The 20065-nt window shown below is 33.4% G+C and overlaps 2 protein-coding genes and 1 pseudogene across 43 annotated transcripts in view; all 3 read right to left on the bottom strand.

The window, feature by feature from the left end:
* The window catches only part of LOC127106030 (uncharacterized), a 98468-nt gene that overhangs the window by 15185 nt on the left and 63218 nt on the right, over window positions 1–20065 (bottom strand). For 3 of the 41 annotated variants that reach the window (XR_007795219.1, XR_007795230.1, XR_007795229.1), the window contains exons 12-15: window positions 15461–15632; window positions 15268–15339; window positions 9322–9467; window positions 1788–1861 (exon numbers count right to left, since the gene is read on the bottom strand). Coding sequence is in view for 5 of the 41 variants with exons in the window: in XM_051043310.1 (XP_050899267.1) it covers window positions 15503–15632 (130 nt within the window). In the remaining 36 variants the exon portion in view is untranslated. Of the gene's footprint in view, window positions 1–1155; window positions 1230–1470; window positions 1541–1623; window positions 1698–1787; window positions 1862–8846; window positions 8917–8999; window positions 9074–9163; window positions 9468–14808; window positions 15066–15150; window positions 15340–15453; window positions 15633–20065 lie in introns of those variants that run through there. The other 38 variants (XR_007795253.1, XM_051043317.1, XM_051043319.1 and 35 more) reach the window with 32 other exon arrangements.
* Window positions 1156–14364, bottom strand: LOC127106033 (uncharacterized). Of its 2 annotated transcripts, XM_051043322.1 has the most exons (15): window positions 13935–14364; window positions 13459–13655; window positions 12051–12133; window positions 11545–11590; window positions 11367–11423; window positions 11191–11245; window positions 11014–11114; window positions 10845–10908; window positions 10608–10745; window positions 9758–10100; window positions 9565–9582; window positions 9164–9467; window positions 1624–1697; window positions 1471–1540; window positions 1156–1229 (listed from the first exon to the last, which is right to left on the bottom strand). In XM_051043322.1, exons 1-10 carry the CDS (start codon window positions 13999–14001, stop codon window positions 9910–9912), a joined length of 999 nt encoding a protein of 332 aa, XP_050899279.1. In that variant the 5' UTR covers window positions 14002–14364; the 3' UTR covers window positions 1156–1229; window positions 1471–1540; window positions 1624–1697; window positions 9164–9467; window positions 9565–9582; window positions 9758–9909. The 2 variants fall into 2 exon arrangements, with proteins under 2 accessions (XP_050899279.1, XP_050899278.1); XM_051043321.1 differs by lacking the exon at window positions 13935–14364 and having other exon boundaries at window positions 13459–13928.
* Window positions 15454–19438, bottom strand: LOC127106036 (uncharacterized; annotated as a pseudogene).

Below are 20065 nucleotides of genomic sequence, written 5' to 3'. Positions count from 1 at the left end.
TTCACTCAGCTCGGTTGAAGACCGGACTGTTAAGCATGGCCAGCAGCTCAAATCAAAGGTAAACTTCCTACCATGCTTTTAAGATGTTGCATTTCCTTTCTGTTTCATCATACTCATGAGCATAACATGACACACCAAAGGTGTGGTACCTGCAAAAACTCCCTTTAGTTGTCTTTGCTCAAGAAATTACACACAATGTGCTGTATTAGAATCTACGAAACACTAACATTGGTAATAATAATTTGAGACAATGTGCTATATTAGAATCTACGAAACACTGACATTGATAATAATAATTAGAGAAAATTAAAGTAAATTGAGTGTAACTATACGTGTCTGCGCCGTTGTTAGACAAACACATGTTGGACATATATCAAAATGTTGAGTCATGTTGTTGTTAGACACTGATTAAAATGTCAGCTGCTGCATATTATAACTCTCTCTTTCTTTCTCTAATTTAATATTTTTATTTTTAATTGATCACAATACTTAAAGAAAGAAAAATAAACTTACAGTATACACAGACTGCCAACCATTCATTTACTATTCTGACCCAAGCACTGGTTCAGCCCACATCAAGTGACCATCTGCAGAACAACATAGCAATAGCATTTTATTTCCAAAACATTTATGGCTGCCCTTAAAGAAAGAAAGGGTCAACACCAAATAAACATGCTACTATAAATGAGAAGAAGCCAAAAAGAAAAGTTATAGCATTGATGACAAACATTAATAGTCTAATATGTCAACCAAGGAACACACATAAGCTTCATTGGAAACACATTTATTGGTTTATTTATTAGGTGGCATCTAGATTCATATATGATGATTTTATTTGACTTTCTCACGTTTTATCTTTTTGTTGACAAAACAAAACTAAAAAACCTAGTACGATGATGCCCATAACATGTACAAGATGGAACCATACTTTTTCATAGAGTGATGACTATTCCATCCAACCAATAGCATTGCAAAGTACATAGCTCCTACGGCAAAAACAAAATGAAAGAAGCCATAACCATATGGAACATCATTTTCTTCTGTTGCCTTCTCACTCTTCTTTAACTGCAAATTAACTATATGTGTCAGATATGTATGCATTGCAGAAAATTATATTTAAATTCAAGTTTGATTTTAATATTTGTAACAAACCTGAAATGAAAGGATTTAGAATCTATGCCTGTTGAAAATGTTGCAAAAACTATTGCTAGTATTCCAATAACAAAACTCTGCCAACAGTTATTGTCACATGTCAGTCAACATTGAAGACAGTAACTAATGTTAGATCATGTATTTTAGTGCTTAGTAAATGTTTCAAGCATGTCAAAGGTTGTATAACCGAGACCCTACTAGTCTTCTGGTCGTTCAACCACAGTTGATTCGCAATTTTATAGAACCATATCACAAGTTTAGATTCACAATTCCAACATTAATTTTGAATTTGAATAGATTATAAAATAGAAATATTACAATGATGTTTAGCCAGTCGGTTTCGGGTACAGTGCCTTCCTTCCGGATGCATTGATCTCCTTCGGGTTCACTGCATGCACAAATAAGTTAACATTCATATTCGGTCAAAATTAATTTTTATCGCCGTAGAATCAAACATGATATCCATCTTACCTTCTAATTGCACACCAACAAAGGAAGACAACGTACAGTCCCATCAACCCTGGACTTAGAAGTCCACCATTTACCTATTGAGAAAGAAAGAAAATTTACACATGAAATTATGATGGTAGAAAAAGTGAGTTGAGAAAACAAAATGAGCTTAAAATAAAACTTACTTTTGGGTGAAGAGATACACTTGTCATGAGTTGGAATATTCCTTATTGATGACTAAAAATTATGAAAATGTCATCTACATACACAGCAAGAGTAATTCACTATTGGGATGAGTGATGATAAAAAAAACCAGAATGGTCGGCTTCACTACGGACTATACCAAACTGTTATATTACAGTACTGAATCTATCAAACCAAACTCTTGGAGATTGCTTAACACCATAAAGACACATGTGTAGCCTACAAATCATAGTCGATGACTCCCATTCAAAAATCGTTTTTTCTTAAAGTGATAAATATTGTTAGTTAACTAAGTCAGGGTGCTTTCGCACTTCTTGAATAGTTAAAACTAACCAAGTTTGTTTCAGAAAACTCAAGTTAAAAATCAAAACAACCTTTAAAATATTTCTACAAATTCAATATGTGAAACATCTCTTTAACCGCGATCCTTACATTCTAACTTTTAAAAGATTTAGTCAGACATGGTAATACCAACAAACACAACAATATTGATCATGATGAAAAGTTGTTTTAGAATGTAAGGCGTAAAGAACGATTAAAGCGTGGACAGAAATTAAATAAAGTAAAGCGTAGACAGAAATTAAATAAAGTAAAGCGTAGAAAGAAATTAAATAAAGTAAAGCGATACAGAAATTAAATAAAATAAAGCAAGACAAGTAAAATAAATAAAAGCAATAAAATAAAAAATGACCCAACTCAATCTCACTAAAGTGAGATAACCCCCCGATGTGACGGATTACCTCCTGGTTGAGGGCTGATGAGTAATGGTTTCTCCTATAGCGGTCGCCATGTGCAACGCCATGTGTACAATATTTGCCGAAAAACCCTCATTTTGGTTTTTTTGCTTTGTTTTTTCTAAAAGTGTCCCGAAAGAGCTAAATATCTGAAAACAACATAAAAGAGAGCATAATACAAATAAAATGATAATAAAGTCCTACTAAACATGTGAAATCCGAGTCAAAAATACGGTGTGATTCAGTGTGATCAAATTCTCCCACACTTAAACCTTTGTTTGTCCTCAAGCAAAACTCTTTATAGTTTATGCAAGTAAAACAGTATCAACTAGAGTTAACTCAAGGCAAAAAGACTTATGGTGGGATAATGCGATCGTAGGCTTCTTTTTGTTTTCTTCAAGTCCTTTTCATTCAGGTGCAATCACATTAAGCCCGTTATCCGTACATACTCATAGTAAAGTGACCGGTTAGTGATTATGATCTTAAGCATGGGGCTCTAGTACATAAGTTGGTGTAACCCCTTTTATTTAACCCAATTTGCAGTTGTGGGGGATTGGATCGTAATCCACCCTACCAAGTTCAGCACCAGATACCTCTGAACCAACTTACAATAGGCATATATATATTTCATTTTATTTTTTTCTTCTGCATGTTTCGCATATGTCTTTATTTTACTGGGTTAAATGACCGTGTGAGAGTCACCTAGCCCGAATTTTCATATGACTTGAGAACAAAGCAGGAATTTTTTTTGTGATCATTCACTTATTTTCATCGGTCCCCTACGTAGAGCATGCTTAAGCCGGAGCTGACTGCAAGGATAAACTACTTAAGGACTTATTTGGAACAAAAATTGGGGTCACAGCATATGGGATATCGGGATCGACTCTTGTAATCATGAAGCCTACGGTGTTAAGACAATACCGATTTTTAGAAAAAGTTTTTCCAAGTCTTTTACATCCCGTCATAAACCTGTCTTATGTCCTGAATATTCAAGATGCACTGTTTTCTTTTCTCATAATTATTTTGGTAAGTTTAAAGAAAAGGGAGAAATACGGATACACTACACAGATGACTCATCAAACACATGTTATTTTATTGAAATGAAAAGCAAACAACTAAAAATGCACAAAACATACTAAAAATAAAGAAAAGCAATAAAAACGATAAAAATCTCCTCTCACACTTAAATCGAATATTGTCCCCAGTGTTTCGATATGAGATAGGGTAGGAGTAACCTGGAAGAGAGAGAAAGAGAACCATGATTGATCACCGGTACCGTCACCGTCACGAGCATTTACTTTAACAAATATTGTAGACTCGAAGACACGAGGAGGAATTGGGTGAAGGGGAATAAGGAAATAACAAAATTAAGTGAGGGATATTGTTGTTAAGGACAGACGAGGGCATGAGATTCATAAGGTAACATGCCATATTAGCATAATATCCCCCAGAACCAGAATGGAACATTACCATAGAGAAGGAGGGTCCAAGCGGTTTCTACAAATCAATCTACATTACCCCACCATACTTAGGCCTTCTTTTCGTTTTCTTCAAGTCCTTTTCATTCAGGTGCAATCACATTAAGCCCGTTATCCGTACATACTCATAGTAAAGTGACCGGTTAGTGATTATGATCTTGAGCATGGGGCTCTGGTACATAAGTTGGTGTAACCCCTTTTATTTAACCCAATTTGCAGTTGTGGGGGATTGGATCGTAATCCACCCTACCAAGTTCAGCACCAGATACCTCTGAACCAACCAACAATAGGCATATTTATATATATATATATATATATATATATATATATATATATATATATATATATATATATATATATATATATATATATATATATATATATATATATATATTTTTTTTTTTGTTTTTTTAAGCACGAGGTTCTGGTAATAAGTTGGTGTAACCCCTTTATTTAACCCAATTTGCAGTTGTGGGGGATTGGATCGTAATCCACCCTACCAAGTTCAGCACCAGATACCTCTGAACCAACTTACAATAGGCATATATATATATATATATATATATATATATATATATATATATATATATATATATATATTTTTATTTTTTTTTCTTCTGCATGTTTCGCATATGTCTTTATTTAACTGGGTTAAATGACCGTGTGAGAGTCACTTAGCCCGAATTTTCATATGACTTGAGAACAAAGCAAAATTTTTTTTTGTGATCATTCACTTATTTTCATCGGTCCCCTACGTAGAGCATGCTTAAGCCGGAGCTGACTGCAAGGATAAACTACTTAAGGACTTATTTGGAACAAAAATTGGGACCACAACATATGGAGTATCGGGATCGACACTTATAATCATGAAGCCTACGGTGTTAAGACAATACCGATTTTTAGAAAAACTTTTTCCAAGTCTTTTACATCCCGTAATAAACCTGTCTTATAGCCTGAATATTCAAGATGCACTGTTTTCTTTGCTCACAAAGTTTTTTGGTAAGGTTAAAAAAAAAGGGAGAAATACGGATACACTACACAAATGACTCGTCAAACACATGTTATTTTATTGAAAGGAAAAGCAAACAACTAAAAACGCACAAAACATACTAAAAATAAAGAAAAGCAATAAAAAACGGTAAAAATCCCCTTCCACATTTAAACCGAACATTGTCCCCAATGTTTCGATATGAGATAGGGTAGGAGTAACCTGGAGGAGAGAGAAAGAGAACCATGGATGATCACTGGTACTGTCACCGTCACGAGCATTTACCTTAACAAATATTGTAAACTCGAAGACACGAGGAGGAATTGGGTGAAGGGGGAATAAGAAAACAACAAAATTAAGTGAGGGATATTGTTGTTAAGGACATGCGAGGGCATGAGGTTTATAAGGTAACATGCCATATTAGCATAATATCCCCCAGAACCAGAATGAAACATTACCATAGAGAAGTAGGGTCCAAGCGATTTTTATAAGATGCATATTTTTACATCCGGCTACCCAATTTTGTTAAGGTGTACGAGGGCAAGATGTTGTATCGAATAAAACTGAGACGATGACAAATCCCTGCAACCACATTTGAAGGAAAACCACTTCAGCAAATTTGTACAAATCAGAACATATGCAGGATGACTTTTTACCTAAAGTCCCAATAAAAAGATTTTGGTAGTCATAATTGAAAATTACTAGGATCTGAAATGAATTATAAACAATATGCAAATTAATTAACAAATTTATGTGATTTAATCTAATGTAATGCATGAAACTCTATATGAAAAATAGCTGGGGTGCATACCGAATTATGCTTCCAAATCAAAGGTTCCCTGCATCACTTTCTATATCTCATGGAAAAGGTCACAAATTACTATAAATTCAGAAAAAATAAAAAACCTGAATCATATCTGAAAAAATGTTCAAGTCAAGAAAAGGCTTCACGTTTTTATAAAACTTGTACATATTAATAAACGAAATCAACGAATGAACCTGAACAATTTGTTGAGCACAAACAAATCAAACCAAATTAAAAGAGGCAAACATAATAACATTACCTCTAAGGGCCTCAAGACTGACATGATCATAGCAAAGGTGTGGTACCTACAAAGTATCGGACGATCAAGTTAGTTATGGATTCAAAATAATCTTTAGCTAGTGATGTTGGTTTGATCACACTCTTGGGGTTGAGAACCTTCCTAAGTTGGAAATGACCTCCAAAGTTGTAACAATTGTATGCCCTGCAACATCAACACCTTCACTTGTAATCTCAACTGCTGGCTCTCCCTATCAAATATGACCAAAAGAAACAGTGAAATCAAAACACAATACAACCATTACCCGAATAATATAAAAAAGAAAGTGCCAGAAACAATCCAATATTTATTATAGATTTGTGCAGTATTGACTATTTGTAACAAAACAATCACTTAGCATGCATTCTAAAAACCAAATGAAAAGAGGCCATAGAAGAACATTACCCTGTAATGACCACAAGACTCATTTTTTGATCTATTCATGACAAGAGCGTACATACCTTCCTACAAAGACTCGGACGAACAAGTTAGTAATCATTTTAAAATAATTTTGGGAAATAAAAAGAGTAACATTTTAAAGTAAACAAAAAGACGGAATTATAAAAACGCATGATGTTATAAGCATAAAAGAGTGGCATTGACCTTTATGGGAAGTCTTTTGAAAGAGGAAAAAGAACAAGATACAATTAGAAAGTCCTACTAAACCAAACATCCTATTTCTAGTTTCCTTTGGAAGATTCCAACAAGTTAAAGCAACTTACTTTCTATGAATGCATTATCTATATTGTGAGAACCAAATCAAAAACGGAAATCACGATTTCAAACAAAATTCAAAGTTTACACTTTACTTGTACAAATTACAAAAGGGCAATAGTTGTCTTATATATTACTGTCAAATAAACTTTTTTGAATAATATGTTGGGTCCATATACATGAAATTCTGGTTTTCAAAAACTGACTTTGTTTTTCTACATGCAACCTCAAGAGCCAGTACCAAACCAAAGCTAAGTTGAAAGCTCTCAAATTTTATATACCCAGTCCCCTCCCCGCCTTTTATTTTCTCTACACACCTTCTCCCATTTCTTTCGCAAGATCTGGTGAGCTTAATAGGCATTATGAAGAACAACTCAAATTTTCAATGTTTTGCTTCAACTTTCACTAGGGACACCAGAATTTATATTTGAGGCATGACTCCCCACTTCAAACACAGCCTGACACCAGAATTTATACTTGAGGCATAACTCCCCACTTCAAACACAGCCTGACACCCAAAGTTTTCAGCCTCTGCCCATTTCCAATGTTTCAGAAGGCCCCCCATGCCAATGAGTCTCATTCACTCAGCTCGGTTGAAGACCGGACTGTTAAGCATGGCCAGCAGCTCAAATCAAAGGTAAACTTCCTACCATGCTTTTAAGATGTTGCATTTCCTTTCTGTTTCATCATACTCATGAGCATAACATGACACACCAAAGGTGTGGTACCTGCAAAAACTCCCTTTAGTTGTCTTTGCTCAAGAAATTACACACAATGTGCTGTATTAGAATCTACGAAACACTAACATTGGTAATAATAATTTGAGACAATGTGCTATATTAGAATCTACGAAACACTGACATTGATAATAATAATTAGAGAAAATTAAAGTAAATTGAGTGTAACTATACGTGTCAGCGCCGTTGTTAGACAAACACATGTTGGACATATATCAAAATGTTGAGTCATGTTGTTGTTAGACACTGATTAAAATGTCAGCTGCTGCATATTATAACTCTCTCTTTCTTTCTCTAATTTAATATTTTTATTTTTAATTGATCACAATACTTAAAGAAAGAAAAATAAACTTACAGTATACACAGACTGCCAACCATTCATTTACTATTCTGACCCAAGCACTGGTTCAGCCCACATCAAGTGACCATCTGCAGAACAACATAGCAATAGCATTTTATTTCCAAAACATTTATGGCTGCCCTTAAAGAAAGAAAGGGTCAACACCAAATAAACATGCTACTATAAATGAGAAGAAGCCAAAAAGAAAAGTTATAGCATTGATGACAAACATTAATAGTCTAATATGTCAACCAAGGAACACACATAAGCTTCATTGGAAACACATTTATTGGTTTATTTATTAGGTGGCATCTAGATTCATATATGATGATTTTATTTGACTTTCTCACGTTTTATCTTTTTGTTGACAAAACAAAACTAAAAAACCTAGTACGATGATGCCCATAACATGTACAAGATGGAACCATACTTTTTCATAGAGTGATGACTATTCCATCCAACCAATAGCATTGCAAAGTACATAGCTCCTACGGCAAAAACAAAATGAAAGAAGCCATAACCATATGGAACATCATTTTCTTCTGTTGCCTTCTCACTCTTCTTTAACTGCAAATTAACTATATGTGTCAGATATGTATGCATTGCAGAAAATTATATTTAAATTCAAGTTTGATTTTAATATTTGTAACAAACCTGAAAGGATTTAGAATCTATACCTGTTGAAAATGTTGCAAAAACTATTGCTAGTATTCCAATAACAAAACTCTGCCAACAGTTATTGTCACATGTCAGTCAACATTGAAGACAGTAACTAATGTTAGATCATGTATTTTAGTGCTTAGTAAATGTTTCAAGCATGTCAAAGGTTGTATAACCGAGACCCTACTAGTCTTCTGGTCGTTCAACCACAGTTGATTCGCAATTTTATAGAACCATATCATAAGTTTAGATTCACACATCCAACATTAATTTTGAATTTGAATAGATTATAAAATAGAAATATTACAATGATGTTTAGCCAGTCGGTTTCGGGTACAGTGCCTGCCTTCCGGATGCATTGATCTCCTTCGGGTTCACTGCATGCATAAATAAGTTAACATTCATATTCGGTCAAAATTAATTTTTATCGCCGTAGAATCAAACATGATATCCATCTTACCTTCTAATTGCACACCAACAAAGGAAGACAACGTACAGTCCCATCAACCCTGGACTTAGAAGTCCACCATTTACCTATTGAGAAAGAAAGAAAATTTACACATGAAATTATGATGGTAGAAAAAGTGAGTTGAGAAAACAAAATGAGCTTAAAATAAAACTTACTTTTGGGTGAAGAGATACACTTGTCATGAGTTGGAATATTCCTTATTGATGACTAAAAATTATGAAAATGTCATCTACATACACAGCAAGAGTAATTCACTATTGGGATGAGTGATGATAAAAAAAACCAGAATGGTCGGCTTCACTACGGACTATACCAAACTGTTATATTACAGTACTGAATCTATCAAACCAAACTCTTGGAGATTGCTTAACACCATAAAGACACATGTGCTAGCAATAGTAGGATCAACACAATCTAATACAATGAAAATGTCACATACGCTTGCTCCCTGGGCGGGGCCTGTAACAAAATTCATAATGTCAGTATTATCCTTTGCATCTGAAAGATATGTGTGAGACAAACAATTTAACAGTTATATCACAGTAAGTGCAATGACCTCTTCCAAGTTTTCCACCTACAAAATCCACAAAACATTATCAATGTAAGCATTGAAAAGTAAATACGCTCACTACAAGAAAGCCAACAAAAAGTCATTAAGACGAGTGAGAAAATGTTCAAATCAAAAAAAGGCTTCACATTTTTATAAAAATTGTACATATTAATTCAAAAAATGATATGAACGAATGAACCTGAATAATATGCCTTCTCTGATAAAAATTGTACATATTAATTCAAAAAATGATATGTACATCACATTGAGTGGAAAAAAGAAATATCAGAGAAGGCATTCGTGCTGGTTGGCAAGAGATGACCCGGGTTCAATGCATGAACTCCAATATCTTCAGGACATATGGACATCTACTGTGTTTTTGGTTTGGCAATTTTTTCCCACGTAGAAAATATCAACCTCAGTAAGGAGTAAAAGATAGCATGAATGCACGAAACCACAAAGTTCCAACAAGAGGATGGCCAATACCATGGATAGAGCAACCTGAAGAACAGACTTATGAGATGCCGAGGGTATTGCCCAACCTGCATCATAGCAGAAAATCAACATTAATATTCATTTATCGGACTAGTACTTGGTGCGTGCATGAAGCTCTTGCTTATGAGTTAAGATATTACACTTATTTATCAATATGCTATATTGATATCTTAACTATGACTATACGGCATATACACAATTAATCCAGCCTTTCAGAAATAAGTTGAAAAAGCTAAAAGGGAAAAACACATCATCTGTGTGCAGATTCTATGAAATCATTTTAAAAAGCCATTAATGTTTCCCTTCATCTATTGGAAATTTAAACAGTTTAATAGTCATATAATCCCACCTATAAAACTTAAAAAGGCTTTAATAAAAGTCAAGTATTTAACAATGATGGGACCTAAAAATATTTAAAGTGAAAAAAGGCATTTTGGGCCGGCGAGGACAAAGCTCTTGCAATTTGTTATAATTTGGTTTGAATACTAATTATTAAGTAATAATAATACTAACGGAAAAAGAAACTCTAGTGCTTTAATTATTAATAATAATACTTATCGGAAAAAGAAAATCTAGTGCTTCCCATGCAGCATGACGAACAGCTCTGGTCGGGTACATTGGACCACCAGGAGAAGTAAAACCATACAAACATGTTTTCAATCTCGTACTTGTCGTCATTCTCAATTCGATACCTGTGCCATTAACATAAACAAAAGAATGACTTAGCTGAGTCAGGTTGAGAGAAGAATATTCCATGTCCAACTATTGCACCTGAATGGTTGGTTTAGTACCCTGAAGGACCTTGACTTCTGAAAGATAATGCAGCAGTACAGGTTCCACCTTAAGCTTTTGAAGCTGTTAAAAAAATCAACAGCAACAATTAAGTGTAGGTAACATAATTTCTTTATATGAAACAGAGGATATGGTTTTCAATTGTGAAAAAAGGTGATTCAGATGTACCTGATCCGTGAGTTCATTCACAAATATATCTGCCGGACTGCCAACTAAGAAGGCAGTTTGAAAAACAGGACATTGTTTCAAGAAGCTATCGATTTTGCCAGCTGCAAAGAGGGCAATATTAGATTTAGAGACTATTGCATTATTATTTATAGGCTAATAACTTCTCTGAATGGCTACCTGAATTGTAAAATAGAATGAACCTTGAGAGCAAAAGATACATATCTCGCTGAGCCTGATAGTTCAATGAAAAGTAAAAAATTCAGAATGCCATTGCCAGCAACAAAAGTAGACTAGCTAAAGGTCCTATAAAAAATTGTAGGCAGCATTTATAAACTAAAATTGATATGGTATACCTGGAGAGGAATTTTATTCAATCTACTGTGGTGTAATGCAACATCATCCAAGAGGTACTGAATTTGAGGGAAACACAAGGAATATGCAAAAGAATTGGGAAAAGAAACAATGATTATAATATTATTCAGATGATACATAATAGTTAAAATAAATATAGGATCCAACTAGAACCCTTACACGGAATATAGACCGGAAACGCTTTGTATTTGTCTGAATGTCAATCCTGTACATGGCACCAAAAATGACTATTGCAATTCTCAAATTGATTTTCCAAATATGGTACAATATCAACTCTATCATAGTAGAGGTTTTAGCCCATGAAGACACTCTTACTAACATTTTCCAAATTTTCAATTACTTTCTGTTTTGTTTTTAATGGATTAGGATAAGGTCAAACGGATTGCTATTGATTTGGCATAGAAAGACTATTGATAAAATCATGTAATGCAAGCAAATATTGTTTTTAAAAGAAAGATGATAAAGAGAGTTCACACATATTCTTCTTATTTCCATTTAGGAGTGGAGTGGAGCATGAAATGAAGTTCATATCTTTTCAGAGCATGGTTTTTCAAAGTGAATATAATTTTAACTTATAAATGCCAGCCAATCCAAATCTGCCTGGTCTTTTTGCAAGTTATATCCAATTAATTAACATTTTACTTTATAACAGCCTGTATTCATACCAGAAAACATTTGTGGCACCTTGAACCAGGGCAGATGAATACCGTAGGAGCACTTCTGGATTATCAAGATGAACTTCAAACATCTGCATTAAGGTATTAAAAAGTTATATACAACTAAACAGCTAGAAATATGTTTTACAATATTACCCCAATTAGGACTAAATAAAAGAGCTCAAACAGTGATTCTTGAATGTCAATTAGAAAATAGGAACTAAGATTTCTTTAGGAAATATGGAGATTGACTCCTTACAACAGAAGGGAAATAACAGAAATGAAATATACCCAAGCAAAAAAAAAACATCTAATCTCAAACCAGTGCTATGTAAAAAGTAAAAACACAATTCTCATAACCAATTTTAAGTGTGTGTTTGTATTGACGGTGGACAAAATTTATTTTGACAGAAATGAGTTTAGTATAATTGATTTTAATAGAAGTTTAACATAATTTGATTTATGTTTGGATACGTTTATGTAAAAGTGAGTTGAACAACAAATTTCAGTGTAAAAATCGTGTTTAAACTCAGAAGCTACAAATTCTAGCTTCAAGTAGAATCAATTCTGGAGGTAAAATCAATTCTACTTTAGAACCAAACACCTCAAAATCACTCCATAATCAATTCTACACCTCTAGAATTGATTCTAGCTGTTCCAAAAGCCAAACCAAACATACTAGTAATATGCATTAGTCCATGATTAACTAATATATATATATATATATATATATATATATATATATATATATATATATATATATATATATATATCAGCACTCATTTCATTTATACATAATAGTATCATATATACCACTCACATTATCAAAATGAAATAATTATACTATATATGTCACTTATCTTACATACTACATATTTACAATAGTATGCACTGGTTCCCAAGGATTAAATCTGAAACCTATTTCAAGCATTTGACAAAATAGGTGCTATACTACTAGTAGACAGAAATTTTGTACCAATATCAGGAAAAGAATGAATTTTAGAAACCGTTGATGAAGGTTCTAAATACTCATAAGCATTTCAAAATTTGAATGAACAAGAAGAAATGGTAGTCAAGTGAAATCGGGAATTGCCACCCACTCTATAACCAACTAAGAGAAAAAGGTTATACATATTGTTAGTCAAGTGAAATGGGGAATTGCCACCCACTCTATAACCAGCTAAGAGAAAAGGAATATATAGCCATAATCAGGTATGCCTCAGAATATCATTAGTCAATTTGAGGATGTTCATATTTGTCAGAATGTAACCATGCCATTAAGACGACTCACTTTTTTTTAGAATTGTAAATGTTCAAATTCAAAACCAGTAATGGATGACCATACTAATACTATCAAGCTAAGTAAAACTTCCCTCAAGAGAGCAAAAGACAATATGGCAGAGACAAGCTTACATACCCATTTGTGAAACAAGAGGCTAAAAATATGTGAAGCAAATGACTGGCTCCAAAGTTGGACAATCAAGTCAAGGACGGGCTTCCCACTTTCAGGCACATGTACAAAGTAATCAGCAAGCACATCATAGAAACACAGCGGACCATCAATGACATCATTTTCCGGAGAAATGACATCTTCTTCCTTGTTGAAAATTACATCTGCCATTGTGAATAAAGAAAATCGACATTTGGTAATTTGTTTTGCAAATAAAAAAGAGAAAAGACATGTATTCCCCATCCCCCCTATGCAGAAAAAAAGGTTATCACCCCTTATTTAGATTTAAATACACATTAATTAGTTGTGAATTCCATTGTTATGTATTCCATTCAATTGTTGGCATGATTATCAAATTGAGATTCAAATCCTAAATCAAAAGAACTATTTTCCGATTCGTGAATGAAATCTTATCATGAAACATGAAACATAAGATACATTACCAATAAAAACATGACATTTATAAGTAAAATCAAGTTTCAGAAGGCCCCCCATGTCAATGAATCTCATTCACTCAGCTCGGTTGAAGACCGGACTGTTAAGCATGGCCAGCAGCTCAAATCAAAGGTAAACTTCCTACCATGTTTTTAAGATGTTGCATTTCCTTTCTGTTTCATCATACTCATGAGCATAGCATGACACACCAAAGGTGTGGTACCTGCAAAAACTCCGACGATCAAGTTAGTTATGAATTCAAATAATTTTGGTAAATAAAAGAACATACTAATCACAAGCAGATCATAACAACTTCACAATTGCACAATCAAATAATAATAATCGAGAAAGATTGTCCATAAAACCATAACAAGGATATATTAAGTCAACCGTGCAATTTTTCTTATAGACGACACAAGAAGAAGATGGCTAATTTTAAATGAACTGTAGCTATGTTGTAACTTCATTGAAGAAAAACCACTAAAGCAAATTTGTACAAATTAGAAAATATGATTTTGGAAGTCATACAAAATGGAATCATATTCAGTAACTGTGAAGTTCCTCAATAAATTCATACGGTCCAGTATGAAATTATCAATAACTCATTTAAGTACCGAGAGTTTGTGCAGTTACTACCTCTACAGCTCCGCCAATATAGAAATATAATAATATATCTCCATAAATTATGTACATTAGAATGTAGATTAAAGCTCCTAAATGCTAAGACAAAACTAGACCATATCATTATATAGAGAGATATAAACTTGGTTTGGTGGTTTGAGGATGGAGTGAGAGAGTTGAGGTTGATGGTTCTAGTCCTACCCACACCATAATAAAACTAACATATTAACATTTGTTAATAGAAAAAACAACATCTTCAAATGCATAGAATCTGTTTCCTACGATAAACGTTACCATCATGACTTGAATTAAAAACAAATTGCATTGGAAATTACTGGCATTCGACCTAAATAATTTTAAAAAATGACAACACTTTCCATCTACCAGAATCACAAACGTATGTGATTTAATCTAATGAAGTGCATGAAACTTAATACGAGAAAGAGCTGGGATGCAGACTGGATTATGCTTCCAAATCAAAGGTGACCTGCATCACTTTCTATATCTCATGGAACCCCCTGCAAAATGGTACATCATGGGATGCCTTAAATTGCTAGCAATAGTAGGATCAACACAATCTAATACAATGAAAATGTCACATACGCTTGCTCCCTGGGCGGGGCCTGTAACAAAATTCATAATGTCAGTATTATCCTTTGCATCTGAAAGATATGTGTGAGACAAACAATTTAACAGTTATATCACAGTAAGTGCAATGACCTCTTCCAAGTTTTCCTCCTACAAAATCCACAAAACATTATCAATGTAAGCATTGAAAAGTAAATAAGCTCACTACAAGAAAGCCAACAAAAAGTCATTAAGACGAGTGAGAAAATGTTCAAATCAAAAAAAGGCTTCACATTTTTATAGAAATTGTACATATTAATTCAAAAAATGATATGAACGAATGAACCTGAATAATATGCCTTCTCTGATAAAAATTGTACATATTAATTCAAAAAATGATATGTACATCACATTGAGTGGAAAAAAGAAATATCAGAGAAGGCATTCGTGCTGGTTGGCAAGAGATGACCCGGGTTCTATGCATGAACTCCAATATCTTCAGGACATATGGACATTTACTGTGTTTTTGGTTTGGCAATTTTTTCCCACGTAGAAAATATCAACCTCAGTAAGGAGTAAAAGATAGCATGAATGCACGAAACCACAAAGTTCCAACAAGAGGATGGCCAATACCATGGATAGAGCAACCTGAAGAACAGACTTATGAGATGCCGAGGGTATTGCCCAACCTGCATCATAGCAGAAAATCAACATTAATATTTATTTATCGGACTAGTACTTGGTGCGTGCATGAAGCTCGTGCTTATGAGTTAAGATATTACACTTATTTATCAATATGCTATATTGATATCTTAACTATGAACTATACGGCATATACACAAACAATCCACCCTTTCAGAAATAAGTTGAAAAAGCTAAAAGGGAAAAACACATCATCTGTGTGCAGATTCTATGAAATCATTTTAAAAAGCCATTAATGTTTCCCTTCATCTATTGGAAATTTAAACAGTTTAATAGTCATATAATCCCACCTATAAAACTTAAAAAGGTTTTAATAAAAGTCAAGTATTTAACAATGATGGGACCTAAAAATATTTAAAGTGAAAAAAGGCATTTTGGGCCGGCGAGGACAAAGCTCTTGCAATTTGTTATAATTTGGTTTGAATACTAATTATTAAGTAATAATAATACTAACGGAAAAAGAAACTCTAGTGCTTTAATTATTAATAATAAGACTAACCGGAAAAAGAAAATCTAGTGCTTCCCATGCAGCATGACGAACAGCTCTGGTCGGGTACATTGGACCACCAGGAGAAGTAAAACTATACAAACATGTTTTCAATCTCGTACTTGTCGTCATTCTCAATTCCATACCTGTGCCATTAACATAAACAAAAGAATGACTTAGCTGAGTCAGGTTGAGAGAAGAATATTCCATGTCCAACTATTGAACCTGAATGGTTGGTTTAGTACCCTGAAGGACCTTGATTTATGAAAGATAATGCAGCAGTACAGGTTCCACCTTAAGCTTTTGAAGCTGTTAAAAAAATCAACAGCAACAATTAAGTGTAGGTAACATAATTTCTTTATATGAAACAGAGGATATGGTTTTCAATTGTGAAAAAAGGTGATTCAGATGTACCTGATCCGTGAGTTCATTCACAAATATATCTGCCGGACTGCCAACTAAGAAGGCAGTTTGAAAAACAGGACATTGTTTCAAGAAGCTATCGATTTTGCCAGCTGCAAAGAGGGCAATATTAGATTTAGAGACTATTGCATTATTATTTATAGGCTAATAACTTCTCTGAATGGCTACCTGAATTGTAAAATAGAATGAACCTTGAGAGCAAAAGATACATATCTCGCTGAGCCTGATAGTTCAATGAAAAGTAAAAAATTTCAGAATGCCATTGCCAGCAACAAAAGTAGACTAGCTAAAGGTCCTATAAAAAATTGTAGGCAGCATTTATAAAATGCCAAAAACTAAAACTGATATGGTATACCTGGAGAGGAATTTTATTCAATCTACTGTGGTGTAATGCATCATCATCCAAGAGGTACTGAATTTGAGGGAAACACAAGGAATATGCAAAAGAATTGGGAAAAGAAACAATGATTATAATATTATTCAGATGATACATAATAGTTAAAATAAATATAGGATCCAACTAGAACCCTTACACGGAATATAGACCGGAAACGCTTTGTATTTGTCTGAATGTCAATCCTGTACATGGCACCAAAAATGACTATTGCAATTCTCAAATTGATTTTCCAAATATGGTACAATATCAACTCTATCATAGTAGAGGTTTTAGCCCATGAAGACACTCTTACTAACATTTTCCAAATTTTCAATTACTTTCTGTTTTGTTTTTAATGGATTAGGATAAGGTCAAACGGATTGCTATTGATTTGGCATAGAAAGACTATTGATAAAATCATGTAATGCAAGCAAATATTGTTTTTAAAAGAAAGATGATAAAGAGAGTTCACACATATTCTTCTTATTTCCATTTAGGAGTGGAGTGGAGCATGAAATGAAGTTCATATCTTTTCAGAGCATGGTTTTTCAAAGTGAATATAATTTTAACTTATAAATGCCAGCCAATCCAAATCTGCCTGGTCTTTTTGCAAGTTATATCCAATTAATTAACATTTTACTTTATAACAGCCTGTATTCATACCAGAAAACATTTGTGGCACCTTGAACCAGGGCAGATGAATACCGTAGGAGCACTTCTGGATTATCAAGATGAACTTCAAACATCTGCATTAAGGTATTAAAAAGTTATATACAACTAAACAGCTAGAAATATGTTTTACAATATTACCCCAATTAGGACTAAATAAAAGAGCTCAAACAGTGATTCTTGAATGTCAATTAGAAAATAGGAACTAAGATTTCTTTAGGAAATATGGAGATTGACTCCTTACAACAGAAGGGAAATAACAGAAATGAAATATACCCAAGCAAAAAAAAAACATCTAATCTCAAACCAGTGCTATGTAAAAAGTAAAAACACAATTCTCATAACCAATTTTAAGTGTGTGTTTGTATTGACGGTGGACAAAATTTATTTTGACAGAAATGAGTTTAGTATAATTGATTTTAATAGAAGTTTAACATAATTTGATTTATGTTTGGATACGTTTATGTAAAAGTGAGTTGAACAACAAATTTCAGTGTAAAAATCGTGTTTAAACTCAGAAGCTACAAATTCTAGCTTCAAGTAGAATCAATTCTGGAGGTAAAATCAATTCTACTTTAGAACCAAACACCTCAAAATCACTCCATAATCAATTCTACACCTCTAGAATTGATTCTAGCTGTTCCAAAAGCCAAACCAAACATACTAGTAATATGCATTAGTCCATGATTAACTAATATATATATATATATATATATATATATATATATATATATACATATATATATCAGCACTCATTTCATTTATACATAATAGTATCATATATACCACTCACATTATCAAAATGAAATAATTATACTATATATGTCACTTATCTTACATACTACATATTTACAATAGTATGCACTGGTTCCCAAGGATTAAATCTGAAACCTATTTCAAGCATTTGACAAAATAGGTGCTATACTACTAGTAGACAGAAATTTTGTACCAATATCAGGAAAAGAATGAATTTTAGAAACCGTTGATGAAGGTTCTAAATACTCATAAGCATTTCAAAATTTGAATGAACAAGAAGAAATGGTAGTCAAGTGAAATCGGGAATTGCCACCCACTCTATAACCAACTAAGAGAAAAAGGTTATACATATTGTTAGTCAAGTGAAATGGGGAATTGCCACCCACTCTATAACCAGCTAAGAGAAAAAGGAATATATAGCCATAATCAGGTATGCCTCAGAATATCATTAGTCAATTTGAGGATGTTCATATTTGTCAGAATGTAACCATGCCATTAAGACGACTCACTTTTTTTTAGAATTGTAAATGTTCAAATTCAAAACCAGTAATGGATGACCATACTAATACTATCAAGCTAAGTAAAACTTCCCTCAAGAGAGCAAAAGACAATATGGCAGAGACAAGCTTACATACCCATTTGTGAAACAAGAGGCTAAAAATATGTGAAGCAAATGACTGGCTCCAAAGTTGGACAATCAAGTCAAGGACGGGCTTCCCACTTTCAGGCACATGTACAAAGTAATCAGCAAGCACATCATAGAAACACAGCGGACCATCAATGACATCATTTTCCGGAGAAATGACATCTTCTTCCTTGTTGAAAATTACATCTGCCATTGTGAATAAAGAAAATCGACATTTGGTAATTTGTTTTGCAAATAAAAAAGAGAAAAGACATGTATTCCCCATCCCCCCTATGCAGAAAAAAAGGTTATCACCCCTTATTTAGATTTAAATACACATTAATTAGTTGTGAATTCCATTGTTATGTATTCCATTCAATTGTTGGCATGATTATCAAATTGAGATTCAAATCCTAAATCAAAAGAACTATTTTCCGATTCGTGAATGAAATCTTATCATGAAACATGAAACATAAGATACATTACCAATAAAAACATGACATTTATAAGTAAAATCAAGTTTCAGAAGGCCCCCCATGTCAATGAATCTCATTCACTCAGCTCGGTTGAAGACCGGACTGTTAAGCATGGCCAGCAGCTCAAATCAAAGGTAAACTTCCTACCATGTTTTTAAGATGTTGCATTTCCTTTCTGTTTCATCATACTCATGAGCATAGCATGACACACCAAAGGTGTGGTACCTGCAAAAACTCCGACGATCAAGTTAGTTATGAATTCAAATAATTTTGGTAAATAAAAGAACATACTAATCACAAGCAGATCATAACAACTTCACAATTGCACAATCAAATAATAATAATCGAGAAAGATTGTCCATAAAACCATAACAAGGATATATTAAGTCAACCGTGCAATTTTTCTTATAGACGACACAAGAAGAAGATGGCTAATT

Source organism: Lathyrus oleraceus, chromosome 7 (genome assembly GCF_024323335.1).
Source record: "Lathyrus oleraceus cultivar Zhongwan6 chromosome 7, CAAS_Psat_ZW6_1.0, whole genome shotgun sequence".
Taxonomy (NCBI): domain Eukaryota; kingdom Viridiplantae; phylum Streptophyta; class Magnoliopsida; order Fabales; family Fabaceae; genus Lathyrus; species Lathyrus oleraceus.
This window is presented reverse-complemented; position numbering and strand designations above follow the sequence as displayed.

Coding starts and splice junctions, on each gene's coding strand:
- LOC127106033 (XM_051043321.1), bottom strand. CDS start 13,734: ATGGGGAATACATGTCTTTTCTCTTTTTTATTTGCAAAACAAATTACC. Junction 11,246..11,366: donor TGAATAAAATTCCTCTCCAG/GTATACCATATC, acceptor TTGAACTATCAG/GCTCAGCGAGATATGTATCT. Junction 10,101..10,607: donor AGATTTTCTTTTTCCGATAA/GTATTATTATTA, acceptor GCTATGATGCAG/GTTGGGCAATACCCTCGGCA.